This window comes from Monodelphis domestica, chromosome 4, assembly GCF_027887165.1.
Source record: "Monodelphis domestica isolate mMonDom1 chromosome 4, mMonDom1.pri, whole genome shotgun sequence".
Lineage (NCBI taxonomy): Eukaryota > Metazoa > Chordata > Mammalia > Didelphimorphia > Didelphidae > Monodelphis > Monodelphis domestica.
Window position 1 is genome coordinate 402,991,042 of NC_077230.1, and position 21,237 is coordinate 403,012,278.

Here is a 21,237-nt window from a genome sequence, read left to right on the forward strand (position 1 = left end):
AACAAACAAACACTGTAACCCCCTTAGTGGGTGCTTAATGAGTGTTTTTTCCTGAATTCAAAAATTGATAGGTTTCCTTCCTCCTCAGTAAAGATCCAAATGTTTCCATCACTCCATGAATATCATTTGAGTGAGTGTCCCAAAGGCTTTCCCCAAGAGCTGAGGTTCAGCCAAGCTGGAAATCTAGAAGAAAGGCATTTGTTGGGTGGGTGGGACCTTCTCCCACTCACCACTTCCTTCTGCCTCCACCACATCTGGAAGCACCCAAACTCCTATTCAGCAGAGAATAGTATTTTCTTGGTAACTGGTGACTGAGAGTCAGGAAAATTGGGAAGAGGGTACCCGTGCCTTATTCAGCCTGACCCAGGAGGAGCTGGAGTACTGAAGAACTTCTCAAAACTCCTGGTCCATAGGCAAAGGAGCAGTTTAATTCAAAGCTACAAGCACCAATTCAGCAACTCTTGGATGAATAAAATAAAAGAATAAAAAACAAAAAGTAATTCTGTATCTCAAGAAGCTTAGCATTGTGGGGCAAGATATATACAGTAACACAGACAAAGGAACTGGGGGACCAAGAAGGGGCAGGAAGGGGGTTACAGGGATCAGAGGACGCATCCTGTAGGAAGCCATATCCCAGCCAGGTCTTGAAATGATCTGGGTCATACAAGAAGCAGAGATGAGAAGGGAGAACATTCCCAAGGTGGGACACAGCTCCTTCAAAGACAGGAGGTTGGTGGTAGAGGGCTCTAGACATCACGAAGGTTGGGCTTCAAATCTTGCCTTCGGTACTTATGATGTGACCCTGGATAAATCATTAATCTCTCAGGGCCTCAGTTTCCTTATCTGTAAAAGGGGGAGGGGCCAGGTCTGCTCAGATTCTTCCATCCAGTGACACTGGCCTCCGAGCTGTCCTGCAAACAAGACCCTCTATCTCTCTCTGACTGTCTGCCATGCCTGGGATCCTTTCTCTCCTTTACTCAGACCACTGACCACCCCTGGCTTCCTTTAAGTCCCAAGTAAAATTCCACCTACCACAGGAAGCCTTACCATAACCATCTCAATTCTATAGTTTTTAATGATTTCTTGTATGTAACATTTCTTTGCATGCTGTATCCCCTATTAGATTGTGAAGTCACTGAGGGCAAGGCTGTCTTTTGGCTTTTTTGATTCCCAACAATTGGCACCGTGCCCTGCACATAGTAGGAGCTTAATAAATGTTGACTGATTGATGTAAAGTAGAGACCCTTTCAGTTCTAGAGCTATGCCCCTAACTGAGGGGTAACACCGGGTAGTCTGCTCTCTTAGTAGCCAAGTGAGTGAGGTATCACAATGATGCACGGAAGTAGCCTGGAGCCAGATGGGGAAAATTGTGTTTTATCCTAAGGGGGTATAGGGAGCTAGAGCAGGCTCTTGAGCCAGGATGGGGCATGATGGGGTCAGGGGATTGCATGTGGGCCCCGAGTCTGCAGAGCACCCCCAGGGCTGCTCTTCTGAGTTCCGGTGGTCCTCGATCTCCTCCCCATTTCAGAGGCGGCCCGTGGCTTCCCCAAAACAACCACCACCTTGACAACGGGACGTGCGGGCAATAGAGGGAAATTCCATGGGATGTTTCCGAGGAAAACTTGGGCTCCGGGGCTTCCCCAGGCCAGGGAGGAATGGGAAGTGTTCTTCGTTACTCCATCGTCCCGGGAAGGCAAAGCGAGAGCCCGAGCGACAGCCACCGCAGCTACAGCAGTAGCAATAGCAGCTTAAGCCCTGAGACAAAGGCGCACATGCGCCGACCCCACTGCAGCGCGGGCCCCTACGGCATCGCCGCTTTAAGTCGCAGCTCCGGCAGCGGTGGGGGAGGGAAGGGGAGGCCGGTTACGCTAAGACGTCACGGCACCGCCCCCCTCCCTTCTCCCCCGCCTCCTCGCTATATATGCCGCTCGGCGGCGCCGGCGCTCAGAAGCCTACAATCGACTGGGACTTTTCTTTGGGTTAGGGTAGCGGCGTCTGCGCTTGCGCAATGTCCCAGCCCCTCTGTCCGCGGCGCTGAGCCAGCCGGGACGGACATGCGCGGGACGGAGGCTGGCGGCCGTACGGCGGCGGCGGCGGCGGCGGCTGCCGCGGCTCTGCTGAGGTGAGGTGGGGGTGAGGGCGGGCGGCCTCCGGCGGAGGTAGGGGCTGGAGGGCGGTGGCGGCGCTGCGGGGGCGGCACCGGGGAGGTGGAGGGGGCGGCCTCTGCGTGGGGAGGGAAGAACGCGGGGCCTGGCTGCACGGACTTCCCTCCAGATGTGGAAGGAGGGGGGGGTCTCCATCCAGATGTGTGAGATGAAAGGGGGGGCGCGCGGTGCCGAGTGCGCGCGCGCTGAGCCAGCCCCCAGCCTAGGCTGCGGGTGCAGCCCCGGTGCGCCTTCCCGGGCTCTCCTTTCATTCCATTGACCATTGTTCTGGTGCAGCCTGTGCAGCTTTGCACAGCCTTGCACCGACACCCCCGCCACTGCATCTCATCCGCCCAGCCCCCGCATTTTACCGACGGGGAAACTGAGGACTGGAGGGCGCTGCTCTGACCTGGGCAACCCGGACTTCAATCCCACCTCTCCTTCCCCAGGCTGGAGAGGGTCAGCACCTTCTTTCTGTCTTGGGTTGGTCCCCTTGTGTCCTGTTTTCCTTAGGCTTCCCTCCCCCCTCCCCCCAGTCAATGACTAGCGGGTCGAAGGTTTTTGTCATTGGGTTATTCTTATTTTTGCGTCAGAACTGTTTTATATATAGCGTTAGACAGTGGTAAAAATGGCTTATAGCCCATAAATCCTACCTTGAAAGCTTTGGTGGGAGGCTACTGGGAGGCATTTGGTAATTGCCTGCGCGTGATTGCTCCTGATTGAATTCAGGATCAGCTTCAGGAATCTGTTCACGTTTCCTGGACTAAGAGGTTTGTGAATCCCGCCCCCCCACCCCCCCACTCCACAACCCCCTTGAAGGTTCAGCAAGTGCTATTTTAGTGACTCTGATTCTTTTCCCAAATATTTCCCAGGCAATGTATGTGATTCAGAAGGAATAGAGTTAGGGAGCTGTTACTCCCCAAGTGGCGATTATCGGGGTATTGTGTGTATTCTGTGTTTATATAGAAAACAATGTCTTTAGGTCCATAACCTTGTACAAATTAGGTGACTATTATGATTGGTGCACTATTGGTGCTTGCTAAGTCTTTATTAGTATTTCATCATTGCTTGAAAGAAACAAGTCTCTTACTTGATAACATATGAATAGATTGTTAGTCATAAACTTGAGTGTAGTCAGAAAAGAGACTGTAGCTTTAAAGGAGGTGTGTTGGTGACTTTAGGTACACCTGTAACACAGGTAGGGCAGGACTGGTTTCTAGGCAACTGTCAGGGGTGAAGAAAGGTGAGGTTAAAATTATTTTTTTTTCTCTCCCTTTCTTCAGGAGAGCAAGTTCCTAGCTAGCTTTAAGCTTAAGTAATTTTGCCACAAGAAAGCAATCAGCATTAAGTATTTTTGAGGAAACTGGAGCACCAAACTCTGCTCCTTTTCTTGATTGCATCTCTGTTTACATTTCTTCAATAATGCAATTTTAGGCAGGACATGCACATTGCCCTCCCTGAAGCTAGAATGTCATTTTCAGCTACAACTACCAAATCTGGCAGGAGACCAAAGCAAAAGGAGCTGGCTGCATTAACATGCTGACTCTCGTTTGGTTCCAGTATGCTACTAACCCAAGATCATTCCCAGATAACAGCAAATTTGAACACAAATAAATACAGTCTTTATCATGCGTCTCTGACATTAGCATTCAGTACCCATCATTCAGCTCAATTCATGCATGCATTTACTTTTAATTGTGTCCAAGAGGAAGGGATTGGAGGTGTTGGACCAACAAATTATATAATTTATCAGATCTACTAGATGGTAAACTCCCTGAGGCCCAGGACTGTGTCCTGGTCTTTGTGTCCTGCACAGTACCCTCAGAGAGTAGATAACTCAAATATTTTTTGAAAAAAATTACACATGAGGCAAGAGAGAAAGGAGGGCACCTGACCCCAGAACCAAAGCATATCCCTTTATTTGATGAGCTGGTTCTTGAGAAATTTTTGACTATTCTTCAGTATTGGAACAGGTAGGTAGAGACAGCTGGCTTTGATCACAGAAAGTAGGGATTACTTGTGTGAAGACTCATTCCTACTGTCTTGATTTTGGTGTGAAAATGCTGTTATTGTTTCAGAGAAGTTAAATTGGGTTGATGCTTCCTTCCTTTTTGGTCACACTAATAGTAGCTTTAAAGGCAAGTTCCTAAAATTACAGGTGCAAATTAGCATGCTTGAAATGGACTTGATTGTCTGCATGCCGCCAGGTTGCTGTAGAGGGTGAACCAGGGGAACCAAGGAAGGTGGTGCCGAGGGTAATTCCAGGAATTGGAATGTCATCAGCTTAGTATCTACACTGAGGAAACAACACTTCTGTTAATCCCAATCATTGGGAAGGATGCTCCATCATCAGAATTAGTTGAACACACTTCAGCAGGGAGGTTTGGCAGGGTTTCACAAAAGCTAATGAATAACTCCCTAGATAAACACAGTGTCCTTGTGTTATTCTGGCATTATTCACATAACATAAATATAGGCTTTTAGCAGCAGATCAAACAGATGATTTCAGGGTCTCGAATGTAAGTGACTAGCCTAATCAGGATAGACCTAGAAGCAGTATTGAAAATAGCCTGGATCAGGGAGTCCAAGGAACTGGGATTCCAAGACCAGTTCTGCCCTTTGTGCCTTTAGCTCATAACTCAACCTCTTTCTGCCTCAGTTTCCTCATCTCTAAAGTGTGTAGGTTGAACTAGATGGCCTCTCCTAGCTCGAAATCAGGGAGAAATCTTAGTGTGGGCAACATACCTTATTTATTTGTTTATTTATTTTGGGGCAGTTGGGGTTAAGGGACTTGCCCAGGGTCACACAGCTAGGAAATGTCCGAGGCCAGATTTGAATTTAGGATTCCTGACTCCAGGTCTGGTGTTCTGTCCACTGTGCCCTTTAGCTGTATACTGCTTATATCATATATATATCTCCTTGCTTTCCCTCCCCCTTTAAAATCCTTACCTTCCATCTTAGAATCAATACTATATATTGGTTCCAAAGCAGAAAACTGTAAGGAGTAGGCAGTGAGGTTAAGTGACTTGCTCAGGGTCACATAACTAGGGAGTGTCAGGCTAGATTTGAACCCCAAACCTCCTGTTTCCAGGCCTGACTTTCTGTGCACTTAGTCACCTAGCTGCCCCTTATATCCTTGCGTTTTCGGAGTTTATGAAGTGAAACATTTCTTTGTGACTCTGCCTTGAAGCCTTCTATCAATTGTTCTGGGGTCTCAGCCAGTTTTCACTTAACCTTCCTCAAACACATTTTCAACATTTACAACAAGAATGTTATAAGAATTTTAAAAAAAAGAATATTATAAGGATAAATGACCCAAATTCCTAGAAGGAAGAAGGTATTTTTTCCAAATGTGAGGCCCTGTGTTCTAATGGAAAGAACATGGGACCCCAGAGGCAGAAAAGCTGAATTTTAGGGACTGTTCTGCTACCTGGGATAGTTGTGAATGTCAAATGAAATCATGCATGTTTCCTTAGCTGGTTACCTTATCCTTTGGATTATGGTCTTTTGAGAGTTTACTGAAGTAAATGACTGAAGCAAAGTTGATTCCTGCGACTCTATAGTAACTTGGGGGGTGGTGGTACATGGAGCAAAGTAAAATCTAAATCCCTAGCCATTCATATGTTTCCAAAATCCTTTTAACCTGTTCCTCTAACATCACACTGATAATTCTGGAACATTTATTAGTGGTGTTTTTCCTTTATTTGAAATATTATTTTTTTGTTAGGCTTTAGACCATGTAGTGCTAAATTTAATTTAGGGCAAAAAGTTGTCTGACAGGTCATTGTGAACAAGTGTTGGCATCTTTAAATGTTATGCACTTGTGACGGATCTTCTAAAATCATGGGAGTGGGAGAAACCCAGAGACTAACAAGTAGTCAGGTTTCTTAATCACACTTTTCTCCCTTGTGTCCATAAGCTGAATTTAACCCCATTAAAGCGTGACATGGTGGAGAGGGGGCTGGCCTTGGAGACAGGAAGACCTAGATTCAGATCCCCTCTCAGTCGGTGAGCTGAGTGACCTGGGGTCAGTTGCTTAGCTTCTCTGAGCCAAGGAAAGCTTCACCCCTAAAATCCAAGTTCTGGATAAAGCTTCAGTCTGCTTTGGGTCCTCACCCCCAGAAATTAAGGGTCTTTGGAGCAGTCATCTTACTTCAATGAAATCTAGTAAGTGTTTATCAATAGAACTAGGACCAGGAGGAGACATTCATGCTATTGATAAGAAAAATCGCAACTTGTTTATAGCATGCCTGCTCTTCCTTGGGGGACTCTGAGCCTTCCATATATTTATCCACAGCATGTTTTTTCAACACACTGGCAGTCTTACTGAGTTCTCTCCACATTGTGTGAGTAACAAAAGGACATGCAGGCTGTCTTATCTGTCACTCCTTGCTTTCACTGTATGATTGCACTTGCTCATTTTTTCCCCCTAGTCATTCATGTAGGGGGAAATTGTATCTGAGTGATTCATTTTCAGATATATGCCTCTCCCATCCTCAGTGACCCAGCATCCCTATACTACAGATTTTCAAAAGAGAAAAGAAGAAAAAAGCAATTAGCAAAGCTAGCCAGCACCTCACTGGTCATACATGTTTCTGACATCCTTCTGAACCCACTTTGTACTTAGCACCATGTACCTTGCCTTTACCCTTTGGGGGACATTTAATTCCTGCTTCATTGGAGACTGGTATTCTATCACTTGGAGCCAGACAGGCCTCACTAGAACACTGATATTAAAAAGATGAACCTTTGTTTCAGGGTGAAACTTGGGGTCATTAAAAAGAACTTTGCAGAACTTGTGATCCACAATGTAAAATGGAGTTAGAATGAAATCCTTTTTTTTTCCCCCAATTTTTTTTGGCTGTAGCCAACTCTTTGTGACCCCTTTTGGGGTTTTCTTTGCAAAGATACTTCTGGGGTTTTTCCATTTCATTCTCTTCATTTTATGGATGGGGAAACTGAGACTAACAGAATTAAGTGACTTGTCCAGGGTCACACAGCTAGTCTGAGGTCAGATTTGAATTCAAGTCTTCTTGACTCCAGGCCTGGTGCTCTATCCACTGTGCCACCTAGCTGCTCCTTGGCACATACTGTAACTAAACCCTGTTAGACAAGATCCAGGGCAAATCTGTCTTGTACCATAATAGCATGCTATAGTATGGCTTTTAATTTTCAGGGGAAATGTTTTAAGTTGTCTTAATTAAAATTTATATTCCATGAAAGGATATCCTTTTTAGTATGTGCAGAGACCAAAACCTTATGAACATACTAAAGGGTGAGGGATAGAAAGGAATTGAATGCCTACCAAGTGTTGTTCAAGTCAGTTTTGCATTGCTAAATTTAAAATTCCTATTTACCATCAAAATTGTGCCTTCTGTTGTTGATGCAGAAAAATTTTTCCCATGAGTTCCTACCATCCTTAGTATAAAATATGTTCTCAGAGGACTAAATTCCAAAGAATGAATTCTCTGCTAGGTTGCCAAGATTGATGGGTCCTGCAGAACTCAAACAATAGACCCCTCCGCACAGAGAATGTAGGAAGCTGCAAGGCAGAAAGAAGGGATCTGCCTTGGGACCCAGCTAAAAATCACAGAACCCCAGGGGATTGGTCAACAATCACAAATTAAGCAAGAGTCTTGGCCATGGGTCATGGGCCAGGTCTGGTCCCCTATGTCATGTAAGTATGCAAAACATCTGATATAATCCATAATGTAATTCAAAAGGAGTTATCACTTTAACAGATGGGCCCTTTAGTCGGTCGAGGCCCATGTCCATTGGCCAGTCCTAACAGCCTATGCCTATTCCTGCATCTGTACTTTTTGTTCTGATTGACTCAGACAACCACTGTGCAAAATATTGTGCTGGACGAGAGCAGAAGATAAGAATGATAAGACCCAGTCCCTGCCCACAAGTAGTTTACAATCTAGTGATGAAGCAGGTTGTTTAAGGCGGCTCTGCTCTGAATAAAAGGGAAAGCTGATGCAGCAGTCATAGTACATATATCCCATCATCTATTTCTGTCCTTTGTACAGCGATAATCATTTGATTGAGCCTAATGGAAGTGCAGAGTGACTGTGACAGACTGGAGAATAGACTACTAGTACCTGATGACTTGATTAAAGTGGTCAAACGAAGGGTTGGATTTTTTGTTTTTCTTTTCTTTTTTCTTTTTGAAAAAGAAAAATCTAAAAATATAATAGCCGGTATATTGAAGTTCTCAAAACCCTTTACATATATTTCCATTTAGGCCGTAACAATTTCATGAGGTATGGGTACTTGGATATTATACATTATACAAATGAGGGAACTGAAGCTAGAGGAGTTAAGAAACTTATCCATCCATTGACATGTGCTAGTTCATGACAAATTTGTACCCAGGTCTTCCTGATGAACACTTAGTCTATAATATTTTCCCAAACAATATGCCTCTAAACTAGATTTAAATCTCTTAGAATTATCATAGAAATTATGTGATTGGCTGATTATCAGCATTAGACTTGGTAATCTTTAAATTTGGGTTAATTCTGCTTCTTAATTCTTTTCCTGATGTGGTCTCTTGATTGCAAGAGATTTGGCCTTCTTTCTTTGCCTCAGTGTTTCCCATCTGTAAACTTAGGATAATACCTTCCAAACAGTTAGCTAGATGGTGTAGTGGATAGAGCAGTGGGCCTGGAGTCAGGAAGGAAGATTCATCTTCCTGAGTTCAAATCCAGCCTCGATTACTAGTTGTGTAACCATGGACTAATCACTATTTGCCTCAGTTTCCTCATCTGTAAAACGAACTGGAGAAGGAAATGACAAACCACTTCAGTATCTCTGCCAAGAAAAACCCAAATGGGGTTCCAAAGAATTGAATGTGGCTGAAAAACAACTGAACAGCAACAGAACAAAACCTTTGAAACCTCTGGGGGAAAAAAAAGCTTGATGAATGCTGAAGTGTAAATCATCAAAAGTAAAGACTTCCTGATCCGTTGTGGATCTGTCAAATGTAACAACTTGTATTTCAGGCATTTGTGATTTCATCTATCTGGGTACTTCCTTCTCTGACAGATCCAGATTCCTATCAGCTTTCGTTAGATGGCCTTCCTGAGGGGCCGTGGCACCTGAAAGGATTTTCTGGCCTCTCACTTTAGCTAGGTTGATCCTTGGATTAGAGACTTGCTGCCCTGCACTGGTCTGGACTTGAAACCTTTCTTGCTGGGTTAGACCAGCCTCAAATTGGGCTTCCCTGGCAAATGTTCCGCATGCTGAGATCCCTTCCACCTCTCCAGAGGAACACTTTACTACAGAGGGATTTAAGTCTATATAATGCAGACAGACAGGCATTTGAAGCTGACTTATATAGCAGATTTCTCCAGTAACTCAACTTTTAGGTTTGCTTCCCCAAAGCTCCTACTAGCCTCTTATCGAAATGGGACCCCTTAACCATTTTTGTGCCTTGGATCCCTTGGGTAGTCTATAGATCCCTCCTCAGAGCCATGTCTTTAAATGCATGAAGTAAATACAAAGGATTTTCAAGGAAACCAATGCCATTGAAATGGTTATAGAAATATTTTTAAAAACCAGGTTAATGGATCCCAGATTAAGAACTCTTAGATTAAAAAAATACCTCATAGAAGATCAGATTCAGAGCTGTTTCAGCTTATTGACTACAAGTGATAACTGTGTCTTCTGTAAGCCAGGTTCTGTTTAGAATAGGGCATGTGATGTGGTTAAAGAGCCTTCACCTTGGTTTCAAAAGAATAACTTTTGAGTTGTTGGGTAGGTAGATGGCACAGTGGCTAGAGCACCAGGCCTGGGGTCAGGAAGACTCATCTTCCTGAGTTCAGATCCAGCCTCAAGTGCTTCTTTGATGTGTAACCCTGGGCAAGTCACTTTACCCTGGTTACCTCCATTTCCTCATCTGTAAAATAAGGAAATGGCAAACCACTCCAGGATCTTTGCCAAGAAAACCCCAAACAGGGTCATGAAGAATTGGACACGACTGAAATACAAATGAGTGTGACCATCAGTATAATCTAAACCTGAGCAATGATTTCTTCATTTACAGGTTGAGAATAATCACCCTGCCTACATTACAGAATTATTATAAGGAAAGGGCTTTGCAGATTGGAAAAGTACTCTACAAATAAGGGACATTGAATATCCTTTCTAAGATTAAAGGCACCGACAAAGCTCTTGACGGTACCCGAGAGACCTTCAAATTCAGTAACAAATCAGGTGTTTAATTTTAGAGATCAGATATGAATGAGAAGCACTGGTCATATCTGGAGCCTCCTAAAATTAAGCAGTGGCTCAGCATTCATCAGCCTCATAGAAGCAAAAATCATGGAATTTGTCACATCCAAAGCCACTTGGATTTCTTTTTCTGTAGAAGTTTCTTCCATTGTAGACTAAAGCATTCCAATTCAAGGAGCAAAAGCATGTTTCCTAGACTAGTCTGAATAAGTTATTTTGTATAAGGTGTTGAGAGAAAATACTTGATGTCTTCATTCCCTCTGATGTATATTTTCAGATATGTTCTCTTTATTTTTGTTAAATCACTTTTTAAAAAAATGTATGGCATGAACATGCGTTTAAGGGGAAGTTTAGGTTTCTTTTCCCTTCTAAGTATAATCAATACTGTGATACCTTAGACAATTCAAGCAAGAACTAGTAATCATTGTAGTTTACTTTGGTTTTATTTTAGGGAGGGAGAAATAATATCTTTAATATGTCCAGACATTGTAACCCTAATGTTAGCTTACTAACATTCTTGTGGTCTGATAACAGTATGTAGCTATCAGCTGAATAATGGAATTGAATTACTCCTTGGTCTCTAAAATACACTGTTGAGGTATCTTAAAATGTCTATAAAACTGTGTTTCTTTTATATACTTAAAAGAATTGAGTTGCATTCTATTCCACCAATTTATGCATGTAATAAACCCTGGAAGTCTAGGAAAATAAAAATGTTAACACCAAAAAAAAAAAAAAGAAGTTTCTTCCATCTTCTGAGATGTATGTAGCTATGCTACACTGAGCATCTGAAATAGTTTTATAGATAAATGTTTAAAAAGTCTGAGGAGACCAGTTTTCTCCCTGAATAAACAGAAATCAGGTTCTAAAACCAGATTGAAAAAGGAAATTACATCACACTTTCAAATAAGGAAGCACTGGGCCAAACTGGATGAGTTGTATGACAAAAATGTGCCCCTCCCCCTCCCAATTGCTGCCGAGATTCATTAATGAGATCAGGTGGCAAGGTGAGCAAATCTGGGTTACTGGCCTAAAGTAATGTCAGTTCCTTCTTCACAAAAGGGTTTTCTAAAGACAATAAACCTAAACTCGATCTTTTTCAAGTGGGTGCAGAGGAGCAGGTTTATGTTGGTATTTTCTTCCGGTGAAATTACTTGAAGGAGGCAGCAGCTTGGGATAAGGGAGAGAACACTATGTAGAGCCAGAAAATTGGGGTGGAATCCCAGTTCTGCCATCTACTACCTCTGTGGCTTTGAGCAAGCCTCTTACACCCTTGAGACCATGGTTTCCTCATCTGTGAAACAGAAGACTTTGATTAGGTCACCACCAGGCAGCCTTTTCCTTCTAGATCTGAATCCATGCCCAGGAGGAAGGGGGCATTCTGCCTCCTTCTGGTCCTCCTGTCTTCGAACACTCCTGCTCATTGAAGCATCTTTGTTAGCATTTCTTGATTTTTGAAATGACTTGATTTTTATTTCTCTATTACTCACCTCCCTGTGCCCCAGAGAGCCATTCGTCCATAACAAAGAGGCAGCACACCCACAGATCAGTGTGCAGGCAGTGTTCTGCTTCCTGAGCCCCCCACCCCTACAAAGGGAAGGAGCTGCACTTTCTCCTCTTTAGGACTCAGCAAGGTTTTCACAACCAGTGTGGTGGTTGTTCAGTCTTTTACAGGCTTGTCCAATTCTTTGTGCCTCCATTTGGCATTTTGTTGGCAAAGACTCTGGAGTGGTTTACCATTACCTTCTCCAGGTGAGGAAATTGAATCCAACGGGGTGAAGTGGCTTGCCTTTGGTCACACAGCTAGGAAGTGTCTGAGACTAGATATGAACTCAGGACGGTGAGTCTTCCTGACTTTGGGGTCCAGAGCTATATCCACTGCACCACCTAGCAGCCCCTAACCACAGTGTGGCATTTTGTTCAGTTTTTTCCTTTTTACTATGTAGTCATCATGTGAAGCTTGTTTTTCCTGGTTCTGCCCGATTCACTTTGTATCCACTTCTTGGAAATCTTTCCAGGCTTCTCTGTATTCATCATATTCTTTGTTTCCTGCAGAACAAATATATTCCATTGCCTTCATGAATTGGGGTTTGTAGCCACTCCCCAGATGCTGGTCTGTCTGAGGCCAATCCCTGAAGCTTTCTTCTAAATATTCCCCAGATGCTAATGAGCACTACTTTACCAAGGCTCTAATCTCCTAATTCCCATTGAAGTCCTGAGTCTCTACAGTTTATATTTCTGATAGATTAACTTCTTGAAAGCCAGTGGTGGTTGGTATTTTACTCATCTTTGCTTCAATCCCCAGTGCTTAGAATACCTCTTTGCAATTCCTAGTGGCTTAATAGATGTTTGAATGGATCCAGTGAAAGCTCTTTGTAAATTGTAAAGCATTCATAGTAATACCTTTTATATTTGTTTATTATTACTAGGAAGTGAAAGATTAGGGAAGCTTGAAATTCACTTAGTAAGAAATGACCTTTGAAGTACCTTTTGATTTCTCCAAATAACCTAATATTCAGCAATGGAAATAGTAGACTCTTAAGTAGAGCCTGTTTAAGTCATGTACTATGACTCAGTCTGCAAAAATATTATGATTGTATGATTTGGAAAATCAGTTCAAAAATAGAATCAGTAGGTGAATTTCATGATCAATGCTGCCAAGAGTCGTTGCCCCTTAATACTTAAAAAGCCTCCCTTTTCTGACCCTAATCATTATGTCAGCTTAAAACTGTCTAAACTTTCCCTTGGTTCCCTCAACATCCGGGGCTCCACGGGCTGCAACAAAAGTTATTCATCCAAATCAGAGAGCCTTGGTATAGTAATTATTTTTAAAAGAGGCAAAATGGGAAGCAAATTTTCTTTTAATTTGGCCTTAATTATATACTTTCCTCATGTAGACCTTTCTGAGTGTGTAACAATGGCAGAAAAGAGTATGGTGTGGTAGAAGCAGCCCTGGGTGTGGGGTCAGCTTCCCACAGTGACGAGGGGCGACCTTTGCCTGCAAGGACCCAGAGAGCTCCTTCCAGGTGACTGCCTATGAAGTACAAAAGCTGAGAGTACTACCTTGGTGTCTGCTGGATTTTTAACACTCCATCAAAGGTTCAAGATTAGTTGGCTAATTTTTAGGGAGCCAGAGTTTTGGGGCCCTTCGTTATTTGAGTCGAGGCCTAGATTGTGCTGCCCAACAAATCTGGGGTGTTTCATAGCAATAGAATTTCACACATTTATTTCAGGTGGCAATTTCCCTGCAACGATCTTTTTTAATCATTTTCTTTGTTTCTAAACCAGAACTAAATTGGAAAGTGAACCATTTAGGAACCCTCCTTGGTGAATGTTAATGTGACTTCTGTCCATTAGAAGAGAAGGTTTAGCAGGAGCACAGACTTCCTGGCCTCGGCTGCTGTCATGGAAAGAGTGCTCACGAGATGCATGAAAGAGTTTTGCCTCCCTGCCCTCCTGCTAAATGACTGGAAGTCCCTTAACCTCTCTGTAACTTGGGCTTCTGCACTTGCCAGTCCGATGATTGCTGAGGTCTTTTCCATCTGTTTCATTCAATGATACGTTTCTTTTAAACCTTTACCTTTACTTTTCTAGAGTGACAGCGATCTTAAGACCCGGAAGAGTGGTAAATGCTTGGTGGTTGGGTTAGGGGACTTGCTAGGGTCACACAACTAGCATGTGTCTTAAGGGCAGATTTGAACCCAGGACCTCCCAAGTCCAGGCCCATCTCTCCAGCCGCTGTGCTGGCTGGGTTCCCCCATGATGTGTTTATTTAGTGCCCATGTGCTAGGTGCCATAGAGGGAGGGGGGAGAGGGGAAGTGGCCAGGACCCTGGGGAGCTTATTCTAATCCTCCATGAACACAAATGAAATTGTTTGTCTCTTCACATGTGGCCAGTTGCCCTTTTGAATCCACGATCTGAGGCTCTTCCATTTGAGGAGAACATGCAATTATATTGCCTTCCTCACGTCTGCCATTCAAGCAAGTAGGAAGTTCGGACAGTTTCATAACCGGCCCATTCACAATTCCCCATTGAAATGTAGAGGCAGGTCAGCCTTCTATGAATACACAAAGACACTATTGTGGTCAGGAGGGAGCTGGCTCCCTGAACGCCATTCTTTTAGAGAGAAAACATTTTTTCCCTTCAGAAAGCTAACAAGTAGGTGATGGGAACAATGATTGAAAAATAACTTTTCCTAGAATGTGTAAAGAGTTTGAAGTGTCCAGTGAAATAGAAGCCCCGAATTCCAAGGCGATTTCAGACCAGGGAAGCGTTACACAATCCTCCTGTTGAAAGCTAAGATTTAGATGGCATTAGGAGGCTGACACACAGTAATTACGCCGAGTGCTTGTTGGCCGCCATACAGGTGGGGGCTGGGCCTGCTCCCGTGGCCCCGGGCTGCTTCCTGTAATCTCCATGAGGGATCTTCCTAGGGCTGCTCTCAAACTACTTAAATGCCAGCTTCTCCTCCTATCTGGCCTTTCGGTTAACGCTACCCCAGTCTGTAGGCTTTCCCCGGCCCCGGCCAGTGCTTCGGAAAACCACCATGGAGTCCTTGGACTGGTGTGCCCAGAGCTGCTCCCAGGGTGCCTTTCTGCAGCCTCCCTCCACTCGAGTGTAAGAAGAGCTGGTGGACGGAAAGCCCGCCTTTGCCCAGAATGCCCAGGGCACAAGTAGCTCCCGTGGCCTGCCAGAGTCCCGGCTCCCTCCGGCTTGACTCGCCAAGCAAGGGGGCGCAGAGGAAATGGAGCAGGAAGGACATCGGGTGCCCCTTCCCCTGCCCAGCAGCGAGCCCGTGCGTACACTCACACACTCATATACACTCACACACTCACACACTCATATACACTCACACACTCACACACACGCTCTCCACTGCTTTGTCCCTGGCTTCTTTCTCTCTTCACCTTACCTGCCTAGTGTTAATTCTGAGTCAGGGAGGTGGCGAGAGGGATGTGACGTGCCCAGGGCCACACAGCCGGGAAGCGTCTGAGGTCCCATTTGAACCCGGGGCCTCCCGGCTCTATCCCTTGTCGCTGATCTCTGTCCATCCTATCCAAGGCCCACCTGTTAGATTGTGACTCCCGCGTGCGCAGTCCTTCGGGCGGGGAAACACTTTGAAGACCTCGAGGTGAGACGGGCGCATGGCAGGTGCTCAGTGAGCCCTTGGTTGGTAATCAGATGGACTTGCGGTTCTTACTGGAGGGACAGGCCTGCCTTACGGCTACCCCGAGCGCTTGGAGCAGGTGACCCAGAGGAGCAGTCAGGTGGTAACGGGTAGCCTTCAGTTGGGAACCCCAGGATTAGGCGAAGCTTACTTACATCCGACGCGATTCATGCCTTTGAGCTAGACAAAGCTTGACTTCTCCAGCCGTCCCCCCAGGAGAATGTGAGGAATGTTCTTTGACATGTGTGTGGTTTTCTTTGAAAGGGGGGAGGGGAGGGAGCCGAGCGGGGAGCAGGTCCCTGCGGAGGAGAGCAGAGCTCCTCCGGAGCCACTCGACTGGCCAAACTTGATCTTCCCCAGAGCCGGGCGAGGAGGGGGCCGCAGGAATGCCCTTGGAGGTGAAGTCAAGGGGCAGCCGGGAGGGGCCATATTGAACGGGAAGACTCATCTCTGTCCACATCTGGCCTCAGACACTTCCTAGCGGTGTGACCCTGGGCCAGTCGCTTTGCCTTTTTTTTGCCTCCATTTCCTTATCTGTCACATGAGCTGGAGAAGAAAATGGCAGACCCTCCGGAATATTCACCAAGAAAACCCCAGATGGGGTCATGGAGAATAGGAGGTGATTGAAAATGACCGAACCCCAAAGTCAGCAAATGCCCGGAGGGTCCCAGGGCCGCACTTCGAGTCAGTCCTGTGTCTCTCAACATCAGGTCTTAGTGACAGATTAGTGTCGGAATGGAGCTGTCGGGGCCTGGTGTCCAGTGCCTTCACTTTATAGCTGAGAAAGCTGGGGCCACAGAGTCGGGGTACAGGGTCACACAGTCCGCGGGCATCTGAGGCAGGATTTGAACACAGCTCTTCCTACCCGGCACCACTCTTGAGAAAGTTATTTCCATGATATCAAAGTGAAAGACCTTTTCCAGACCCGCTTTCTGCGGAAGTGTGGGTGGTTGGAGAGGAGGAAGAGGGTGGTTTGGACCTCTGCGTCGGGGCTTCTGATCTGGGCACGGGGGTGTATGCCTTGGCTCGCAGGGAGCGCCAGCCGTCGTGCCCCCGTCGGGGCTGCTTTTGTTGGCACCCGCGTTCTCCCTGGTTCCTCCCTTCGTTGAAGCGTTTCGAGGCCCGGGCTGGGGTCTCCCCACAGTCCGTTACCCTTACGCTGCTCGTTTTCGTTGCTAATGAGTCCCGGGGAATACGTGTCCGGCAGTTCTTGGGAACTCGGCTTTGTCCTTAGAACCCCCCGAAACCCCGTAAGAAGGCGGCTGGTGTGGGTCGGGGGTCCCTTCCTCACTGCTCTCTTCCCCCAGGGAATGAGGGCTGCCCGTTAACCCAGAGTCCCTGGTCGTCGCTGCAGAAGCACCATGTCCACAGCCGGCGTTGCTGCTCAGGAAATCAGAGTGCCCTTGAAGACTGGATTTCTAAGGAATGGCCAGGCCATGGGGAGCCTGAAGAGCTGCTGGGGAGGCCGCCGGGGCTTTGACAAGTAAGTGGGGGCCGAGCTCTCGGAAGGAGACACCAGGGGGCCGGGATGGCTTTCTTGTGACTGACTGAGACCTGTTTCTCTTTTTAGCAACTTTTTAAATATTGACCCAATAAGCATGGCCTACAACCTGAATTCCACCACGCAGCAGCACCTGACCACCTTTGGTATGTGTCCGTGGCACAAAGCTGGGGGGGGTTTGGGGTGAGGCTCGGCGCCGGCCTGCTGTCAGAAATGAGGAACCTTCTGAAGCATTAGAAACGGTCGCCTGACCTCTAGTGGCAAAGCCGGCTGGAGGCAGCGGCTGTCCTCACTGCTGTAGCCACTCAGGGCACCCGAGTCAAGCTCCCAGAGCCGGGCCGGGTTCTGATCCCAGCTGGACCCGATGGAGCCAAAGCAGCCGAGGAGGGGCTTCAAGTTGGTCCCATGGGGAGGGGCCGGACTGGGGAGCTGTGGGGGGTGCGGGGGGCAGCGGCGTGATTCTGGTCTCTTCCTTGGGGAACTCTTGGTCCTTGGGGAGAGAATGCAGTTGGGGCGGCCATCCCTGGTTTCCTTCGTGTCTCCTGAGAGTGGGCACGCGCTGGGCACCTGTCCAAGGGGAGATGCCGAAGATCATTGGTTCTTTGAACCATCTCCCATGGTCATTACCCCGGCATCGCCCGAGTGCCCCCAGGGTTCCCCAGGAAAGGCTCTCCCCGCCGAGTGGCAGGTTGGGCAGAGAGCTGCCAGAGGGCTGGAAGGCTGGGCCCCCCACAGGGGGAGAGCTCCCCCTCCTATTCACACCTCTCCTTTGTTCCAGGGCACATTTCCAAGCCCGTCCCAGTGAACGGCCACTGCTTTGCCGAGAACTGTTTCAGGACGCCATCCCAGATGAAGCCTGCCTTGCCGCCTCTCATCATTCCCCCGAGCGATCCCTTTGGGCAGATTGAAGAGGACCGAGTGGTTTGTGGTGTGAAGAAGCTCTCCGTGAATGGGGTTTGTGCTGCTTCCAAAAGTCCCCCCCTGACCCCCATAAAAAACGGGCCTTCCCCGTTCTCCTCGGTGACTGCCTGTGAGCGGGGTTCCAGGCCTCTCCCCCCTCTGCCCATCTCGGAGGACCTTTCTCCCGATGACACAGACTGCGAGGTGGAGTTCTTGACCAGCTCCGACACAGACTTCCTCTTAGAAGACTGTACCCTTTCTCTCTTAAAATACGGGGTTCCCAGCAGGCGGAGCTTCCGGGGCTGCGGGCAGGTCAACTACGCATATTTTGACACCCCTGTGGCTGCCTCTACGGCAGAAGACGGGAGGCCGCCGTCCGACCACAACGGCAACGTGCAGAACTCGACCCCCGGCCTTCTTCAGCAGTCCCACCGGAAGCTCCGCAGGTCCCATTCCGGCCCGGCCGGCTCCTTTAACAAGCCGGCCTCCAGGCTGTCCAGCCACTTACTTCGAGCTTCTCCCAATTCAGATGAAGATAAACCAGAGGTGCCTCCCCGGGTGCCCATACCTCCCAGGCCAGTGAAGCCAGACTACAGAAGGTGGTCGGCCGAAGTGACTTCCAGCACGTACAGTGACGAAGACAGGCCCCCCAAAGTGCCTCCGAGAGAACCCTTATCACGGAGTAACTCGCGCACGCCGAGCCCGAAAAGCCTCCCGTCTTACCTCAATGGGGTCATGCCCCCCACGCAGAGCTTCGCCCCTGATCCCAAATACGTCAGCAGCAAAGCCTTACAGAGACAGAACAGCGAAGGGTCGGCCGGCAAGGGGCCTTGCATTCTGCCCATCATTGAAAACGGGAAGAAGGTGAGTTCCACGCACTATTACCTGCTCCCCGAGAGGCCGCCGTATCTGGACAAATACGAGAAATTCTTTAGGGAAACGGAAGAACCCAGCGCGAGTGCCCACGCTCAGCCGCCATCCAGCGACTGCAGGACAGCTGCAGCGACAGAGAAGCTGGACTCCAAAGCTAAGACGGACCTCGAGGGCCAGGGGAAACGCAAGCATTTATCCTACGTGGTTTCTCCCTAAACTCTGGGAATATCATTCAGCAACGGGCACAGAGAGAGGGCCGCTTGGGCTGGGCTCTCCGGGGCCTCTTCAGTGCTGTCGAGGTCGGCCAGAGGTCTCTTGGGGCAAAGTGAACAGCTCGAGTCTCTCTCGGTCTTGAAGAGAAAATGGTGAATCAGCTGTAAGGTGTTGTTCTGAGCATCCCTCAGTTTTCTTTCTATTCAAGTCTATATAATTTAAAGATGTGATGTTGGGGGGTGGGGAAACATATCTATATATCTATATATATCTATATATATCTATATAGGAACTTGTGGTATAACCATAGTTGCAAGGTTAACCAATAGTTACTATCTTAGAGTAATATATATATATATTCAGAGTAATTAAAAATCCAAGCTGGAGAAATGAGACTGTGCTGCCAGACTGAAAACTGAGCAAAGTGAAAGGGACAGTATTGTTTCATTCAGAGCCACCGCGGGTTCTGTTTAGTGGGATGGGGGGGCTTTCTGACATTTGATTTTTTTTTTTCTTCGAGTTTGACTTTTCCCCAGAAACCTGGGCCTCCTTATGCAAGGAACAGAGGCTGGAACACACCAGCCCGTTTCATTGCAAAGTCTGATTGGCTTCTCCTAAAAGCTCATTTGGGAAATATTATACTACCTAGACATAGCTCACACTTGGAAAAGTGAAAAGAAAGCAAAATGAGTAAGTGACATCACATAAAACCAGACTTTATTTCCTTCATGGTGCCTTCTGAATTCTTTTTACCCACTAAAACAACACATTACAGGAAAAAAATGCCACTTTCTCTCCCCGGGGCAGTGGGATGGATAAGCCTCTCCCAGATGGAAAGGCACCAAGGTGTTCACACTGTCATCGTTGATAGCCAAAAAGGAAACGGTGACCGAGATCCAGAGTCCCTTCTCATTTGGGTGGGTGGGCTGGTTTTTTTGTTGTGGTTGTTTTGTTTTTATAAACTTCAGACTGTATTAATAACCGGAAGTACAACACAAGCTGGCCTTGTGTTGCTGGTTTCTATTCAGTATTTTCTGGAGGTGGTTTTGCTTTTTAAGTGGAACACTTCCGCTGACCAACAGCACAGCACGTCTTAATGTATAAGGGGCCGGATCGTCCTCTTCTTCCACCCTGAGCACAAATGAGCTGATTCATTGCTTCTGAGTCTGCACCCATTCATTGCTTGTGTTCACCTCTGTCTCTCTCTGTCTCTGTCTCTTTCTCGTGCTTTCATCGTATTTATCCTCTTTGGAGAAGCACAGAAGAAGGTGCTTGTGATGTTCTCCTGACAGTAAAAACAAGCTGTTTACAGTTTAAACTGCTGAATGATATTATTTGAGCTATTTAAAGCTTATTATATTTTAGTACAGTCTAAATGAAGGTGAAAACATGCGATAGAAAATGCACTGATTTCTGCATCACGTGTACAGTATTGGACAAAGGATTTTATTCATTTTGTTGCATTATTTTGAATAATATGTCTTTTCATTTTAATAAAGTTATAATATTTATGACACCATTCGTCATGTTTCTTGCTTCCTGGTTATCTGAACGTTCTCGTGTAAATTTTGGTCTATTTTTAAATCTGGAGGGTCACATGGAGTGGATTCCCTTCTCAGAGATAGTAACCAGAGGGAATTAGTGATGAATCCTTAGAAACTACTCGGGGAGCCAGCATGAATGTTGGAATCACCTTTAACAATTAATCTTGTGTTGTCAATGGAGACAACTAACTTGAAGTAGTTCCTGTCTCTCTTATCAAAGCTGTTAACATGGTGAATGTCCTGGGAAGGTTTTTTCCTAGAACTTAACCCTAGCAAGGGTCTAAATTTAGCTCCAGAATAAATAATAAAATGGATTATTTGTGGATTTTGGGGAGATGAGATTTGCCCCTTACAAGGCAGGCTCCGTGCAGGCTGATCAGGTCCCCCAAATTCTAAAGCATTTCTCCAGTGTGGTCTCTCCCTAAACCCTGGGACTGTCATTCAGCAATAGCCACAGAGAGTCAGCTGGGCCGGAGATGATTCTAGTCTTGTGGAGTCTGTTGCCCTTTATCCAAGTTCACTTGGTACCTTGTCTCTTTCCCTTCTGCAATCATTGTCTGGTTCTCTTATCAGTGAAATCCTACTACCCTCAGCACTCTTCTGATTTCACTGAGTTCTGCCTTTAAGTATATGTCGAAAGAAACTTTCTCCTTATC

The 21,237-nt window shown here is 46.4% G+C and overlaps 1 protein-coding gene across 1 annotated transcript; it reads left to right on the forward strand.

Moving 5' to 3' along the window:
• The first annotated feature begins 1,934 nt into the window (after positions 1 to 1,934).
• ERRFI1 (ERBB receptor feedback inhibitor 1) lies at positions 1,935 to 20,551 on the forward strand. The gene is made up of 4 exons (XM_007493042.3): positions 1,935 to 2,122; positions 16,858 to 17,033; positions 17,121 to 17,197; positions 17,830 to 20,551. Exons 2-4 carry the CDS (start codon positions 16,912 to 16,914, stop codon positions 19,038 to 19,040), a joined length of 1,410 nt encoding a protein of 469 aa, XP_007493104.2. The 5' UTR covers positions 1,935 to 2,122; positions 16,858 to 16,911; the 3' UTR covers positions 19,041 to 20,551.
• Positions 20,552 to 21,237: the final 686 nt, after the last annotated feature.